At 60.9% G+C, this 15,681-nt stretch overlaps 1 protein-coding gene across 3 annotated transcripts; it reads left to right on the top strand.

The window, feature by feature from the left end:
• Positions 1-269: 269 nt before the first annotated feature.
• SGTA (small glutamine rich tetratricopeptide repeat co-chaperone alpha) lies at positions 270-15,147 on the top strand. 3 transcript variants are annotated; one of them, XM_060145763.1, is made up of 13 exons: positions 317-337; positions 1,270-1,355; positions 7,360-7,498; positions 8,185-8,291; positions 8,478-8,562; positions 9,603-9,702; positions 10,061-10,165; positions 10,843-10,981; positions 11,660-11,722; positions 12,890-12,927; positions 13,467-13,556; positions 13,737-13,858; positions 13,993-15,147. In XM_060145763.1, the coding sequence occupies exons 3-12, from the start codon at positions 7,399-7,401 to the stop codon at positions 13,849-13,851; spliced, it is 942 nt and encodes a 313-aa protein (XP_060001746.1). In that variant the 5' UTR covers positions 317-337; positions 1,270-1,355; positions 7,360-7,398; the 3' UTR covers positions 13,852-13,858; positions 13,993-15,147. The 3 variants fall into 3 exon arrangements, with proteins under 3 accessions (XP_060001747.1, XP_060001746.1, XP_060001748.1); XM_060145764.1 differs by lacking the exon at positions 1,270-1,355 and having other exon boundaries at positions 270-337; XM_060145765.1 differs by lacking the exons at positions 317-337; positions 1,270-1,355 and adding an exon at positions 7,012-7,247.
• Positions 15,148-15,681: the final 534 nt, after the last annotated feature.

Below are 15,681 nucleotides of genomic sequence, written 5' to 3'. Positions count from 1 at the left end.
TGCACCACGTGGTCGACTCTGCACCACATGACGGCTCCGCCAACCCACAAGAGTCCGCCGCTGTCCCACCATGCACCGCTCCATTCCGGTCAGTTCTGATTTCCGCCCTCCTTTCGGTCGCAGAGGTCAGTTGCCCTAACGACTAGCTTGTCCCAGCCTCTAAATTGCGTCACTTCCCCCCCCACGCCCGCCTAGATAATTGGTGCGCCTGCGCAAAATGAAAGCCCGCGGGTGCTGGCTCCTTCTGCGCAGGCGTCGCAGCTGGGGGGGCGGGACCGGGCGGGGCCGCGGTACGCAGGCGCAGCCGTCGGTGGGTCGGGGTTCGGCTGCCTGAGAGGTGAGTGGGGGGTGCTCGGCGCTGAGCTCGGCGGGCCTGAGGTCCGCGGTTCGGGGCTCTTGGGGCTCCCAGGGCTCCGGGCCCCGTAAGAGGACGTCGGTGTGGGGCCGGGGTCGCCGCGTCCGCGGGGTACTATGAGTGGGCGGCGCGGAGGGGAAACTGAGGCCGGACGGCGTCGGGCAGGCCCTCGCCGGCCCGGGTCTCCCTCCCGCAGACCCCAGGCCCGGGAAATGCGGGTTCGCAGGCCGGCGGGTGGACAGCGGGAGGCGAAGCGCTCCGCACATAGTGAGCGCTTGCTGGGTGTCCGCTGCTTTCCGGAAACACGGTCCTTTTGAATCGGGGCCCCCGTTCGTGGGGTTCAAGTCGGGGCTCCTGTCTCGGCGCCGCCACTCTCTACATGGGTGACCTTAGCCAGCCTCTTGGCTTCTCGGAGCCTCAGTTTCCCCTTCTGTAAAATGGGCGTCGTCTCCGCCACTGCCTGGGGTGGGAGGCTTCCGGGAGGATTAAAGTCGCAGGGCCCCCAGCGCGAAGTGAGAGCTCAAAGGGAGCAGCAGCGGTTAGTCTGATTTCACACGGAAGGCCTCTGCCTACTGTGCTGGAGGTGGGAGAAATCTGGGGTCGAGGACCAGCTCGTCCACCTCTCGCTGGCTGTGTAAGCTCGGGGAGATCGCTTCCACTCTCCACCAGCCCTTTTCTTCTACTAATAGGGGTTCTAGAAGTACATGCCTCTTACAGGCATTTTGAGGTTAAATACACGTGGAACATTCTTTACTTAGTTTCCCTCCCCTTGTCAAGAGCTTTCTAGAGGACAGCTAGTTTTGTTATTAGGTGCCAGGAAATGCGTGTGCACTCTGCATCCTCGCTGAGTGATGTTCCCATTTTCCTTTGTTTCTGCCTCACTGGTGATTTTTGTCTGCTTTTCCTCTCTGTAGACCAGGGATTTTGTCCTGTCAGGGGACCCGGGGCCGTGTCTGGGGACATCTGTGGCTTTCACGACCAGGGGCACTCCTGGCACCAAGTGGGTGGGGACCAGGGTTGTTGCTCCACACCCCTCAGTGCACAGGACGGCCCCCACAAAAAATGATCTGGCCCCAAATGTCCACAGTGCCAAAGTTAAATCCTACCCTAGACTAGTGATTCTTTGCCAGTGGGCTTCAGAGGGGGCAGAGGGTGTGAACCCCCAAGAAATCACGTGCACGGTTTTGTGTGCATGCCCACTTTTGTGGGATGAGGAAAGTGTATTTTGGAGTTTAGGCTCTGGAATCAGCCTGCCCAGGTTCAAAACTGCCGATTTGCATCTTAGCTGGGTGCCCTTGGGGGGGTGCCCCCATCTCTCTAAGCCTCAGTTTTTTGTTCTGTACAATGGGAGTTAGATTAAACAAACTGTAACCAGGGGGCCAAATCCCCCTGCAGCCTGTGTTTGTGAATGAGGTTTTGTGGGATCACAGCCCATTTGATTGCATACATGTTATCCATGGCCTGGGAAGCTGAACGTCCTCATTCTGACCCTCCTTATCAGAAAATGTTTGCTGACCCCTGAAATAGGCCATTATGTGTACTCAGCTCAGGGCCTGGAAAGTCCTGGGCACTCCAAGGATTTCATTCAGGGGTTTATAATTCAGTCTTCCTGAAAGGGTGAGTGGTTCTAAATGGGGTTAAGCTCTGCCCCGGATTGAGAGCTATAGTCTTACTTGTTCCTCCTTTTTTTGGGGGGGCAAGACCCAATGCTGGCCTTGGCGGCCCATGCACAGTGAGAGTGAAAGAGTAAAGGGGACAGTTGGTAGGTAGGCTTGTCATCCCCTCTGCTGATGAGGAAACCGAGACCCAAGAGAAACGACCTCCCAAAGGAACCTGGTCACGTGTCTCTGACCATGACAAGGATCCAAGGTTTCTCTGAGTCCATGTGGACCAAACGCCCCTGAGTGCTGGGGTCCCTGGGGGAAGGTGATCTGTCCAGTGGCTCACAGTCGGGTGCAGAGTGGGCAGGCCAGGAAAGAGTCGGAAGGCCTTGTAGGAGATGCTGGACCAGAGGCAGGACAAGTACTGGGCTTTGCTGGAAGAAGAGGGTGTCCAGCTCTGCCTGAGGAGGTGACCTTCTGGCTTGGTGTTGAAGGGGGAGTGAGTGGTTCCCAGATGGCAGGAGGGAAGGTGAGCATTGCGTTTGAGCAGAGCACAGGGGCTTTGGTGAGGGGCCACATGTGCCTGCTCAGGAGGCTTCGGGGGGCTGTGGAGGGTTTTTAGAGTGCAGGACATCCTGGCAGCCCCTCAGAGGAAAACAGGGCTGCGATGTGGGGCTTGGGCTGGAGCCTGAGTTCCAGCTCTTGGGACCGCCCTTTCCTGGGAACCCTAGGTGCCCTGGGAGGGGAGGGAGGAGCAGAGGACCAGCTTGCACACACTGGTGTTGGTGAGAAGAGCTGGATTCGGGGTGGAAGCGGGGCAGGGCACCCCCAGAAGGGGTGGGCAGTCTCAGAAAGAGGGTGCTTCTCCTTCCTGGGGTCCGGGGCTGGGTCACTCATTTTCCTGAGTGTACCCTTTTGCCTCTTCAAATGATCAGTTTTGAGCGGGGAAATAAAAGGAGTAGAGGCTGGGGTGTTTGGGGGTTTTTTGGCCGAGCTGCACAGCATGTGAGATCTTAGTTCTCGGACCGCGGATCAAACCCATGCCCCTTGCACTGGAAGCGCGGAGTCCTAACCACTGGACCGCCAGGGAAGTCCCGAGGCTGGGGTGTTTTTAATGATAAAATGGAAAGGTGGACGGAGAGCCGGCGGGGGTTCTGAACGCACAGGGAGGAACTGGCACCGGGACCCCCGCTGCAGCCGCATCCCGGGGCCAGTGTCCGTCCCCCGGCCAGGCTCGCGCCTGAACCCCGCACCTGCAGCCAGCGCCCCAGGTGCCTTTGGAGCCTCACAAAGCCCTCGCTGTTCGCAGAGAGAGTGGCCTGCCCCAAGAATTCTGTCCGGCAGCCAAAGCCCAACAAGTCGGGATTGTTCCCGAGACCCCAGTGCCCAGGGGCAGTCAAGGAAAAGAGCGTCCTGGCGTTCCTGGGCCGGCTTTGCAGGGAGCGGGAAGGCGCGGAAGGGCCGACAGCTGTTCCGCGCCCAAGAGGCAGGAGAGCGGCAGTCCTCACAGCGCGCCTGTCTCGGACATGTGCTGGGTCCCCGCTGTGGACCCACATCCGCTTTTCTGCAGTCCGGAAACCCCAAATACTCCGCAAACACAGGATTTGCTGAAAGTTTGCAGCCAAGTTGTTTGGCCAGAAACTCTGACCCGTGCTGACTTTTATTTTTCCCACTGAGTGTTTATCAGTGATTTTCAGCTGGTGGTGGTTTGGTGACGTCTGGAGACTTTTGTGATTGTTACCCCTGTGGGGGAGGGGGGCTGCTCCACACCCCATGGTGCCCAGGACAGCCCCCACAGAGAGTGACCCAGCTCCCATGTCAGCTGTGCTAAGGGGGAGGGGCCCTGCATTCATTATTTGGGAAAAAATCGAGTTTGATCCCTGTTCACACTGGACACCAGAATAAACCCCTGATGATCAGACAGTGTAAACCAGGGTGACCCCCAGCATGTGTGAGTCACCTCCCCTCCCTCCCACTCAGGTGTGGATTTAAATGTGTGTAGCATCCCGGGACCTCAAAGGTCAGACAGTCATGGAACGTAACCTCCGGGGGTCTCGCCCCGAGTGATTCTGCCCCCGGGGGACACTGTTGGACGGATGCTGGGTTGCTGTTAAATACCCTACAGTGCACACTCTCCACAAAAGGAGTGACCTCCCCCCGCGCCATGCGGATAGAGCCCGGGGGAGAAGCTCCGCGTGGGGCGCTGGAGTCTCACCACAGCCTCTGCTACCCTGTTTTATAGAAGAGGAAAGAGAGGGCACCGCAGGGGCTCCTTCAGCCGTGACACGAGCATCCCGGCTCAGGGGTGGGGAGGCGACGTGGAGCTGGCCTCGGGTGGAGACGGCTGGACCTCAGGTGCTAAGACTGCAGAGCCCGTTGTTACCCCCAGGGCGCCTCCGGGAGCCCTGGTCTCGGTGCTCACTGTGTCAACTTGGGGGGCCGGCCCTCGGGAGGAGGTCATGTCAGTAGACCAGGGGAAGCCGGGAACCAGGAAACCGGGTAGCGGTTGCCTCAAATGAGCCGTTTAGTCGGGGTGGGAGGGCTGGTTGCAGCATGTACAAAGGCCCTGAGGTACAAAGGGCCGGGGCCCTTGGAAGAACTGAAGCTGTGCCAGGAACGGGTGTGACTTCGTGTCTCAGTTCTCTGCACCCTGACGGTCCCCTCAGAGTCACCCCCTCCGTCCTCACAGCTCAGTCACGTAAAGATCAGATTGCCTCTTTATCCAACTCTTAAGCAAACGCTTGTCACCACAGGGCCTCCATTAGTTCCCTGTGAGGAAAACAGATCCCCCCACGCACAGACCCTCGAGCCCAGTGTGACGCTCAGTCACCCAGTACCAGCTCCCATGGGTCTGGCAGGGGGGCCGTGCCCCTAAGTGCTGCCTGGAACACATCGGGGGAGCCCCAGCTGCCCAGCCTGTGACCTTCCCATGTGACCTGTCAACCTGTGACCCCCTCTGGGAGACCCTGGCACCCCTCCACCCTGTTCGGTGATAGAGAAGTCGGCTGGGAGGGGTTGGCAAACATGAAGGCCCAGGTGGTAAATTCTATGGGCTTTGGGGCCCTTGAGGAAAACCAAGCATGCTCTGCAGACACTTCTATAACGTAGGGATGAAAAGACATCCTCAGCCAAACAGGCGGCTGCCAGGTGTGGCCCTTGACCCCTGATTAGAACAGAACGTACAGAAGGATCAGGGTCCTGGGGTCTCGGAGGGTCACATCCTAAGAGGGCCACTTTGGGCTTTGAAAACAGATTTTCTCCTAGTTACAGTAAAATAGATATACCGCGAAGTTTACCATCTTAACCATCTTTAAGCGCACGGCTCAGTGACATTAGGCACGTTCACATTGTCGTACAGCCATCCCCACCATCCATCTCCAGAACTTTCTCATCTTCCCAAACTGAAACTCTGTCCCCGTGAAACAGAGTCCCCCAGCCCCTGGCCGCCACCGTCTAGTTCCTGTCTCTATGGATTTGAGCCCTCTAGGGACCTCATGTGAATTGAATCAGACAGCGTTTGTCCTGTGTCTAGTTTATCTCACTGAGCAATCACGTTCTTAAGGTTCATCCCGGTTGTAGCAGGTGTCAGAACTTCCTTCCTTTTTAAGGCTGAATCATATTCCGCTGTGTGGATGGATCACATCTGTTGATCCATCCATGCATGGACATTGGGTTCTGTCTGCCTTTCGGCTGTGGTGAATGATGCCTCTGTTTGTCAAATGTCTGTAAAACCAGAACCTTGTTGATGTTTTGGGCAGCAGCTCGCTGGTTCGGCTGGGGAAGATGACTCACCTTTGGGGGTTTCACTGTCTTCAGAACGAGCGGGTTGTGCTGGCTGGTCTCCCTGGGACCCTCTGTGTTGCCCCTGAGAGCCTGTGCATCTGGGGCTGGCCGTCTGTCCTCTGGGCTCTAGCGTCCTGATTCCAGACCTCCCAGTTCCTGGGACGCTCTTGGGCCAAAGGCGCTTGCTTGGTAAAGGCTCATTGTATCCAGAAATGGGGGAGGAGAAAGCTCATTACCGTCCCCGTAGAGCTTTCCGGGGGTGGCCAGAGTGCTCTGTCCAGCTGTACAATATAGCTGCTTTAAGTCCTTCCCTTTTTAAAATTTGAGATATAATTCACATACCGTAAAACTTAGTAGGTTTTAGTATATTCACGGTGCTGTGCAACCATCACCACTAATTTCAGAACATTCCGTGACCCCAAAAGAAGCCCCACCCCCTCCCCAGCCCCCGGCAACCACGAACCCGCTCTCTGTGTCTGTGGATTGGCCTCTCCTGGACGTTTCCCATCAGTGGGATCACACACTGTGTGGCCTTCTGTGTCTGGCTTCTCTCCCTTTTTTTAAGTTGTCGATGGATGTAGTTTTCTGTGAACCGGGAACGGCTGTGAGCGCGGCCAGCATCGCGTGTCTTGACTGCACTCGCCCGGCGGCTCTGGGCCGGCAGCGCCCGGCCTGCTGTCGGCCAGTGTGCGAAGCCTGGGGGTTATGACTTGCTCTGTCCGGTTTGATTTAGCCGCCGCTGGCCAGTGGTGGGTTAATGATAACTCAGCCAGGAGGCCGCCTCTCGATTTCCAAGCCACACAGGCTGTTCACCCTGCGGGGGCATGTTTGGGGGGCCAAGATGCTTCACACCATGGATCCCACCCTCCCGGGCGAGGCCTGCATGGCCTCGGGCAAGCGTGGGAGATGGGCCTGTGCAGGGGGCAAGGCTGTGTGTGAAGTGCCTGGCGCGCCACGGCCCACGGGGAACAGGCCCTTCCCACGCCCGTTCTCCAGGCGTCTCGCCTCAGCACTGTAGGGGGCCATCCGCCAAGTTGTGACGACCACAGCTGTCACCTGTGTCCCCTTGGGAGAGTCACACCTGGCCTAGGAATACAGCAGGTTGTAGAGGAACCCAGAGGAGGCCCTGAGGCGGCCTGGGAGGGGGTGTCAGTGCCCTCTGGGCCTTTGGTCTGCTCAGGCCCACCCAGGGGTCCTGTCTGACCCTCGTGGGCGGTGCGTGTACCCCGGGTGTTCGGGGCCCGGAAACTGTTGGACCGTTTTCTTGTCCAGAGCATGGAGTAGCAGCAGGTGGGGCTGCAGCCTGCCCTCTGTGTCCCTGGGGAGCCCCACGCCCCCCGTCCAGCTGGTGAGGAGGGATGACCACCGTGCCCAGGGCCACATCACCCTGGGGTTAGAGTCAGGCAGGACGGCAAGGGGCTCTGGACCTACAGCCTCAGCGTCTCCTCTGTGAAATGTGGAGAATTCACATGTCTGCCTCACCGTTGTCAGGCAGACACAATTAGCCAGTGAGTTAAAGTGGCTCCTGCCGGGCAGGGCGGGTGCGTGAGGGCAGAGGGGCAAAGGCTCGGCTGTGCCCGCCGCCCGTCCTGTCCTCACACTGTGGACCGCTGTCCGCAGATCCTGAAACCCCCAGACCTTGTCTGATCCCATCTCAAGATGGATAACAAGAAGCGTCTGGCCTACGCCATCATCCGGTTCCTGCATGACCAGCTCCGGCACGGGGAGCTCTCCTCTGACGCCCAGGAGAGCTTGGAAGGTACGTGCTGCGGGCCACGCGCGCCTCCCAGGGCCTCGAGTCCCCTGCCCGACCCCCCACCTGCATCAGCGCCTAGAAGCTCCGCGGGGTGGGAGCGATAGGCTGGTCCCTGTCCTCGTTTCACAGGTAGGGATGCTGAGCCCCAGGCGGGTGCAGGGCTGCCCCCCGCCTCCCTCACTTTAGGCTGGGCCTCCCGCAGCTGTTCTCTTCTGGAGGGATGCAGTTCCCGAAGGTTTTCCATGTCCCCCGTTGTGCGTGTGTCCCTACTGGTCAAAGGAGTGAGAGAGGCCAGGGGTGGGGAGCCCAGCCCAGACCCGGCTGCTAGCCTGCCTGGCAGGAGGTAGCTGTTCCATGCCCACCGGGCCGCACCGAACCCCCGAGGCCTCCCACCCGGGCAGCCCCAGCATTGTGACCCCACAGAGAGGCCTGGCGTCACCACCTGAGCCCCGTGGGGCAGGGACGGCGGCGCCTCCACTCCTCCCGGCCTCGGGGCTCGAGGGGCAGGTCCATCCTGCGCTGCCCGAGGAATCACAGCTGGCACCCATAGGGCCCCGCAGGGCGCACGCAGCGCCTGGTGCATCCGAGGCCTTAGCGAGCACGTCCAAGAAAGGAAACGTGAGCGCTGCCCCCCAGAATCGTCAGCTTGGGGTTGGGTTCAGTAGAGCACACCTTTGTCCCCCTGACAGTTGCCATCCAATGCCTGGAGACTGCTTTCGGGGTGACGGTGGAGGATAGCGACCTCGCGCTCCCCCAGACTCTTCCCGAAATATTTGAAGCAGCTGCGGCGGGCAGGGTGAGCCTCGGGCACTGCGGGGCTGTGGTTCTGTCTCAGTTCGAGGGCCTGAGTTACCCCCCAGAGCTCAGCTGTCCTCGGGCGTCCCCTGGCTGGTTGGGGGAGGGGAGAGGGTGCTGGGCTTGGGGGAGGAGGTCAGTGGTTTCCTGCTGCCCCTCAAAGAGCTCATCGTGGCTTTGGGGCCAGGAGATACCACCTGATCTGAGGAGCCCCCAGCGAACCCCACCTTCGGAGGAGGACTCGGCCGAGGCAGAACGCCTCAAAACCGAAGGTAAGGAACGCCCCGCACAGCTGGCTGCCAGGTGCTACGGGCAGAGGCCGGCTGGTCCTGGGCTGTGGAGCCGATGGCAGACCAGCCTTTGGAGATGGGGCCGGAGGGCTTTTACACTGATGCAAAGATGCAGAGAAATCAGACCCTTGACCAGGAGGAATTAAAGGGTGAGGCCGCTGCGGAGGGCGGTCCGACAGCTTCCCAAATGGTTAGATAGAGTGACCATGTGACCCAGCAGTTCCACCCCAGGGCGTGCCCAGGAGGGGTGCAAACGCACATCCACAAAGACGCTTGTGCACGCGTGTTCATAGCGGCATAGGAGTGGAAGCCGCCCAGGTGCCCATCGGCTGACGAGCGGACACACACACGTGTCCCTCCACACACGGGGACGTCACTCAGCCACGCAGAGGAGAGAAGCCCCGACACTCGCTCCAGCGTGGATGGACCCTGAGAACAGGATTCTCAAGGAGAGAAGCCAGACACAGAAGGACACACAGTGTCTGATTCCGTTGATGGGACACGTCCAGAACAGGCAGAGCCAGACAGAGAGTGGATGTGTGGTTGTCAGGGGCTGGGTGGGGGGGCGGGTGACAGCTAATGGGGACGGGGCTTATTTTGGCTAATGGAATGTTCTGGAATTAGTGCTAATGGCTGGACCACTTTGAATATACTAAAAGCCACCGAGTTATGTACAGTTTTAAAGGGTGAGTCTCACGGTATGTGAATTCCATCTCATTAAAACTGCGCTGTTTCTGAAGGAATGAGCAAAAGTGATGGTATCTGAGGCTCAGGTTCCCAAATACCACAACCAGGACAGTGACAGCTGCTGCACCAAGGGCTGGCTCCGGCCAGGCCCTGCGCTGGACGCAGACCCGCCCTCCGCCTCATGCCACCACCCTAGCCTGTGTCTAAGCGTTGCATCCTGGGCCCCCAAAGTCTCGAACTGCCACATGGAAGCCGGGCGAGCCGAGAACGCCATCTCAGAACTTCGGGGTCCGGGGGGAACAGCCGAGGGTACGTTTCCTTCCCTTTCTCTTCAGGGAACGAACAGATGAAAGTAGAAAACTTTGAGGCTGCCGTGCACTTCTATGGGAAAGCCATCGAGCTGAACCCCGCCAACGCCGTCTACTTCTGTAACAGGTACGGCAGGGACTGGTGGGGTCCTGGGCGGGCTGAGCGGGGTCCCCAGGGGAATGGGAGGGGCGGTCGATCTGTGGGTTAGTGATGGCTCAGCCGCTGTCCCAAATAACGAGCCCATGCCTGGTGGCTGGCCAGGTGCAGCCCAGTGTCAGTGGTGCTAGTGGCCGCACTCGTCTGCCCCCACAGCCTCGGTTTCCCTGGTGAACGGGGTGGCACCCAGATTGCTGTATCCTCCGGCGCCAGCCCCGGTGTCCAGCCCCACCGGGCCTCCCATCCTTGGCAACCCTGCCTCCGCCCCACCTGACAGACGGGGAAGCTGCAATCAGCTCCCCGACTGCCCTGGTTTGCCTTCTCCCAGAGCTGCGGCCCACAGCAAACTGGGGAACTACGCGGGGGCGGTTCAGGACTGCGAGCGGGCCATCTGCATAGACCCGTCCTACAGCAAGGCCTACGGCAGGATGGGGTGAGTGCCGCCCGCCCCGTACATGCTGTCTGCCTGGGGTCAGCGCGGCCCCGCACGTTAAGGCCCCAGCCCACTGGGCTGCCCCACCTCACGCACCAATCCCGAGTCCAGGCCGTCAGCTGAGCTTCTGACCGACCAGCTGTAAGTCCGGGTTCCCACGACCCTCTCCTTGGGTTCAGCGATTCCCTCGAAGGCTCACAGGACTCAGGAAAACGTTTCACTTAACCTTCTCTGGCTTATCATAAGGGATGCAGAGGAGCAGCAGGCGGAGGGCCGCCAAGGGCGAGGTCGGGGAGGGTCCCGAGGCAGAGCTGTCCTGCGCGGTTCGGGGCGCGCCTCCCCCACAGCACGCGGGGCGGTCACCAGTGGGGGTGGGTTTTATAGCCCGTCTCTAACGCCTCCCTCTCCGGGAGTTGGGGGTGAGTTTGGTCTTTGTGGCCAGCAGCACATCCGGAAGCCCACCTCATTAGCATAAACAGGCCTCCTTGTTAGCGTAAACTCCAGTGCAGTCCAAGGACACACCTGTGATTCAGCTCGCCTGGGAGGAGGGAGGAGCTCTGACCACGCCTGCCCCGCCTCCTCCCAGCCCTGGCGACCCCAGCAGTTCGGGGCTGCTGGGCCTGGGCGGGCAGGCGGACGGCCTTCCAGGCCCTCCACGCTCACTGTCCCTCCTGCAGCCTGGCTCTGTCCAGCCTGAACAAGCACACGGAGGCCGTGGCCTACTACAGGAAGGCCTTGGAGCTGGACCCCGACAACGAGACCTACAAGTCCAACCTCAAGGTGGCGGAGCTGAGGCTGAGAGAGGCACCCAGTCCCGTGAGTCCTCTGGGGACTGGCCGCGGGGGCAGGGCGGCTCGGGGTCGAGGGCTGGGCCTGACCCGTGTGGGAGGAACGTCTCTGGTGCCGGGGGTCCGGCATCTGTTTAACGGGGTCCTGTCGTGAGGGAAGAGGCTTATCCTCGCAGAGCCCCCGGAAACGGGAGGGCGTGGGTCACATGGGGAAGCCCCAGCTCGTCAGGAGGCAGAGGGCTGGGGGCCGTGTGGGCCTTGGGAAGGAGCTGGCAGGCTGGGTGAGCAGGTGCGGGATCGGCTAGTTTGAATGGCCCCAGGGCAGGGGGGCTGCCCGGGGTGACCAAGGCAGGGGTACAGTGGCCCCGAGCCCCGTAGAGGCTGGTTTGCACGTGAAAGGTGCACTCGCGGGCCATTTGTTTACCAGTTTCTAGGGATTGGCCACCCCTGGGAGGGGCCGTCCCGCCACAGTCAGCATCACAAAGTGAAAGACACGGTTAATATACCGTGCTCTTCTAGGGGACCCACACCGTGGTGCGCGTCTTTCACAAAGCACCCCCGGCCGCAGGGCCTGGCCTCCCGGGTTGCTGGGACGCCCAGGATTCCAACAGGCCCCAGGTGGGACCTTACCCCTCAGTTCCCAGGGGGCCGGCTGTCGAGGTTCTGTGTCGAGGCCCCACTAACCAGGGCTTTTCTCACCCCACAGACGGGAGGTGTTGGCAGTTTTGACATCGCGGGCCTGCTGAACAACCCAAGCTTCATGAGCATGGTAACGGCCCCCGCCTGCTGTGTCACCACGGGCCCCGGGCCAGGGCCGCCCCACTGCAGACACCATGGACACTGGGCGCTGTGGGGTGTGGAGCCGGACAAGCTGAACCCACCTCTCCCAGCTGAATAACCTGGGGAATCTCCACTCCCCTTCTCCCCCAGTCCGGGCCCCCTTGCGGTGTGGCCACGGTGACAGCAGCGTCGCTGCACCTGCTCCCTGAGGTGCAGACGAGACACAGGGCGCGGGGGCCCTGCGGAGGAAGGGCTGACCACCTTCTGGTCCAGATGCGCGTGTTCTACACAGGGCCGTCCCCTGGAACAGGCACCCAGCATATCCGGCACATGCCTGTCAGCCCCCGGATGGTCTCACCGGTCCTCAGGCCACACCGCTGGCTCAAGGGGCCTCAGGGTGGGGGTCTCAGGTCGCCAGGGAGAGAGGAGCCTGGAGCCCCCCCCATCAGAGAAACGTCTGCACCTGAGCAGAAAGCGTCTGGCCTCCCACGTCTCAGAGCCTGGGCTGCCGCTCTCGTCCAGGGCGGGGCGGGCACGAGGCTGCCAGAGGACTCCTGGCGGGGGGGAGCGGCCTGACAGAGGCCGCTCCTTTGGCCTTGTCCATCGGGGTCGGTGGTCCCGGTCCCCCTTAGCTTCATGCTGTGCTGTCGGCACCCATCCATGCCCGACACTTGCATGACCGTGGCTTGGACACCCAGCCATGCAGGGCAGTGGACTGGCCGAGGCCGGCGGGTAGCGCTCTCCAGCCCTTTTCGGAAAGAGCCACAGCCTGGAAGGTGCTTCCCCGGCTTCTGCTCGTGTGCACGTCTTAAAATCGGCCCAGAGGAGCTAATCCCGACGTGGCTGGGGGTGTCAGTGTAGGAGAGATGCCAGGATGATGTTCATCCACATAGCAGAGCTGGAACTGACTCCCAGGTGTCCCTGGTCGGGGAAGGATGACGAGGTTCCTGGAATCTTAAGATGAGAGTCCAGATGGGATCGAAGTGGGGAAAGGGCAGGGTCACAGTGTGTGGGGATGGGGTGGGGCCCAGGGAAGAGGCGGGCCTGGCGCTCTGGGTTCTGGGCTGGAGGCCCACGGTGCGTACGGGGAAACCTCGTCAGTGATGAAATGCGTTTGGGAGCTTGCTTTTTCTGAGAAGTCTGTGTTTTTCTTCAGGCATCCAACCTCATGAACAATCCCCAAGTTCAACAGCTGTAAGTGACCACCGTTCTCCTTTGGGTCTTGTGGTTAAAATTAGTGTGGTGCAAGGTGCACAAAATGTACCATTTTAACCATTTTAAGGTTTGTGATTCCGTGGCGTTAAGTATATTTACGACGTCCTGTAGCTGTGGCCACCATCTAGTTCCAGACATTCATCATCTGAAAAAGAAACCCCGTCCCCTTAGCACCATCCCCAGCCCCTGACCACCAGGAACCCACTCTCTGTTTCTGGATTTGCCTGTTCTGGACGTTTCCCATCAATGGACTCAGACTCTGTGTGGCGTTCTGTGTCACTGGCATCACCCGGTGTCCCTGAGGGACAGCATTGCCCCGTTAAGAGTCACTGTCTTTAAGCCAAAAAAGGATGTTGCTGGGAAAGCTGATGGAATTGACAGGCTGCAGTCAGAGAGAAGCCTGGGCTGAGGGCAGGTTCGGGCCCCAGGAGATGTCCATTGCCGGCAGAGGGGAAGGGCCAAGTGGGGATCAGAGGAGGAGGGCTGAACCGTCTGCGAGTCAAGGGCTCTCTTTGCAGCATGTCCGGCATGATTTCGGGCGGCCACAACCCCTTGGGGACTCCCGGCACCAACCCCTCGCAGAACGACCTGGCCAGCCTCATCCAGGCGTGAGTGGACCTGCCAGGCGGGGCTCCTGGGCAGGCGGGGCGTGTCCCCACTCCCCCAGGAAGAGAGACCTGCTCTGTAGGGCCTGCGTCCTCTGGGGAGCGGTCCCCCTGCCCTCGAGGGGCACGTGGGGTGGGCACCCTGGCCCAGGCTGAGCCCGGGCGCACCTCCCCTCCCCGCAGGGGCCAGCAGTTCGCTCAGCAGATGCAGCAGCAGAACCCAGAGTTGATAGAACAGCTGCGCAGTCAGATCCGGAGTCGGACCCCCAGTGCCAGCAGCGACGACCCGCGGGAATGACTGCCCGGTGAGTCCGGGGCCGGGCCCGCGTCGCTGAGGCCACGCGGGGGTGTCTCTGGTCATCAGGCCCCTTGCCGAGGGTTCCCACCCGGATCCCCCACCCCTCTCAGTCCCGCTCAGTTGGGCTGTTTCTCTCTCCAGCCCCCCAGCGCCATCAGGTCCTTCCTGGCTGACCAGAAGCCTTCTCTCACTTTTCCGTCTCTCTTCCCATTGGACCGCCCATGAGAGGAAAAGGAATTGGACCTGCATGTTAAGACGGATTTTTATTATTTTTATTTTTTTGCCTCAGCCCTTCCCTCCCTTTTTGTACTCTCTCACGGCCCCCAGACCCTTCTCGAAACAGAGCCAGCAAGCTGTGAGCACAGACCAGCACCAGTCTCACTCCCAGCCCCCCCAAAACCCAGTCTCTAAAGTATTTTCTAGAATAATTTGGGGGGGGGGTCCTTTCACCGCTCTCAAGAAGCGCCCATGGGGAAGCCGTGGCACGAAGCCCCTTCCGCAGCCCCGCCCCCTCGGCCTGTCTTCAGGGGCCTCGCAGCCCACGAGAAGCTGCTCTCTGCGTCGACCTTGGCCACCCCAGCCGCCCCTGCTCGGACGGGCTCCCTGCCAGCCAGCCCGGCCCTTGGACCCGGGTTCTCGCATGAGCAACTCCCGCTGCAGGTTCCCAGGAGCCGGTTCTGTTGCCCTGGGCCTGGGGGCGGCCTGGAGCGGACGTCCTGGGTGTGCAGGACCCATTTCTGGGACTTTTCTTCCAGTCGAGCATTTGGATGGACGCGGGTCTGATCCCAGTGCTCTCTTCCGAGTACTCAAGACCGAAAGACCGTGAGGGGCCCTCTCACCACCTTCAGCCTGGCTCCCGAGCCCATCCCGGCCTGGCCATGTGTCCCAGCCACTGCCCTTCTACCCACAGGTGGTCCCGCTGGCCCGGCGCCGCCTCCCGTTGGGAGGGGGGGCTGCAGGGGGTCCTGGTGCCACCCGCCTTGGCCTGAGATTGCCAGACAGCCACCGTGGATGCCCGGCGGCCCCAGGCGAGGCGGGACGGCGTGGGGAGGAGGGGTCGGCTGGCACCACCGCTCCGGCAGCAGTGTTGGCAGCTGGATCGTCGGAGGCTCCCTGGTGGTGTCGGGCCATGCGCGAGGTGACCCAGCACCGTGTGTGTAGGTAACTAGTAGGGAGACGGCCGCCGGCCACCTGCCGTCTGGCACGCGTCCGGCGAGATGTGTCCTAACTCTTGCGTGCTAGCCATGGTGACAAGCATAACGTAACGTGTGGGGAATAAATAGACATCATGACCTCTGCCTGTCTCTGTGTTGACCTCTCAGCGCCGCCTCCCCTCCCTGCCCCTAGCTTCCAGGAACCCCCAGCCTGGACCCTATGTGGGTCGCCTTGGAACCACTGAACCGGGTTGTGTGTGCATCTCCTGTCACCGCTGAGACAGTCCCACAGATTCAGTGGCTTTTAACCACACAGAGCATCTCAGTCCTGGAGGTCAGAAGTTGGACATGGCCCCTGCCCCCAGAGGCTAAATCCAGGTGTGGGCGGGTCTGCCTCCCTGCCAGGGCTCAAGGGGAGAGTACCTCCTGCCTTTCCCAGCGTCTGGAGGCCGCCACAGATGGTGTAGGCAAAGGGGGGCGTCAGCACCTGCACTCGGCTCCCCACTGGCCACTGGGCTGTGGGAACACCTTTGGGCCACGCTCGCCTCCTTCAGCCGTGGCCTCTGTGGCTTCTGGGGGATTGTACTTCCAGCTTCCGGTGACCTTGAGCTGCCTTGTCCTGCAGAGATGACTTCCCCGTGTTCCCTGTCTCTTGGACGGTGGCCAATAGGGGATG

This window comes from Lagenorhynchus albirostris, chromosome 3, assembly GCF_949774975.1.
Source record: "Lagenorhynchus albirostris chromosome 3, mLagAlb1.1, whole genome shotgun sequence".
Lineage (NCBI taxonomy): Eukaryota > Metazoa > Chordata > Mammalia > Artiodactyla > Delphinidae > Lagenorhynchus > Lagenorhynchus albirostris.
The sequence above is the reverse complement of the archived record's forward strand: the minus strand, read 5'-3'. Positions and strand labels throughout refer to the sequence as shown.

Excerpts from the sequence above, each read along its gene's own strand:
- SGTA (XM_060145764.1), top strand. The coding sequence starts at position 7,399 with ATGGATAACAAGAAGCGTCTGGCCTACGCCATCATCCGGTTCCTGCAT. Across the intron at positions 9,703-10,060 it reads GCCGTCTACTTCTGTAACAG|AGCTGCGGCCCACAGCAAAC; the intron begins GTACGGCAGGGA and ends GCCTTCTCCCAG. Across the intron at positions 10,166-10,842 it reads AAGGCCTACGGCAGGATGGG|CCTGGCTCTGTCCAGCCTGA; the intron begins GTGAGTGCCGCC and ends TCCCTCCTGCAG.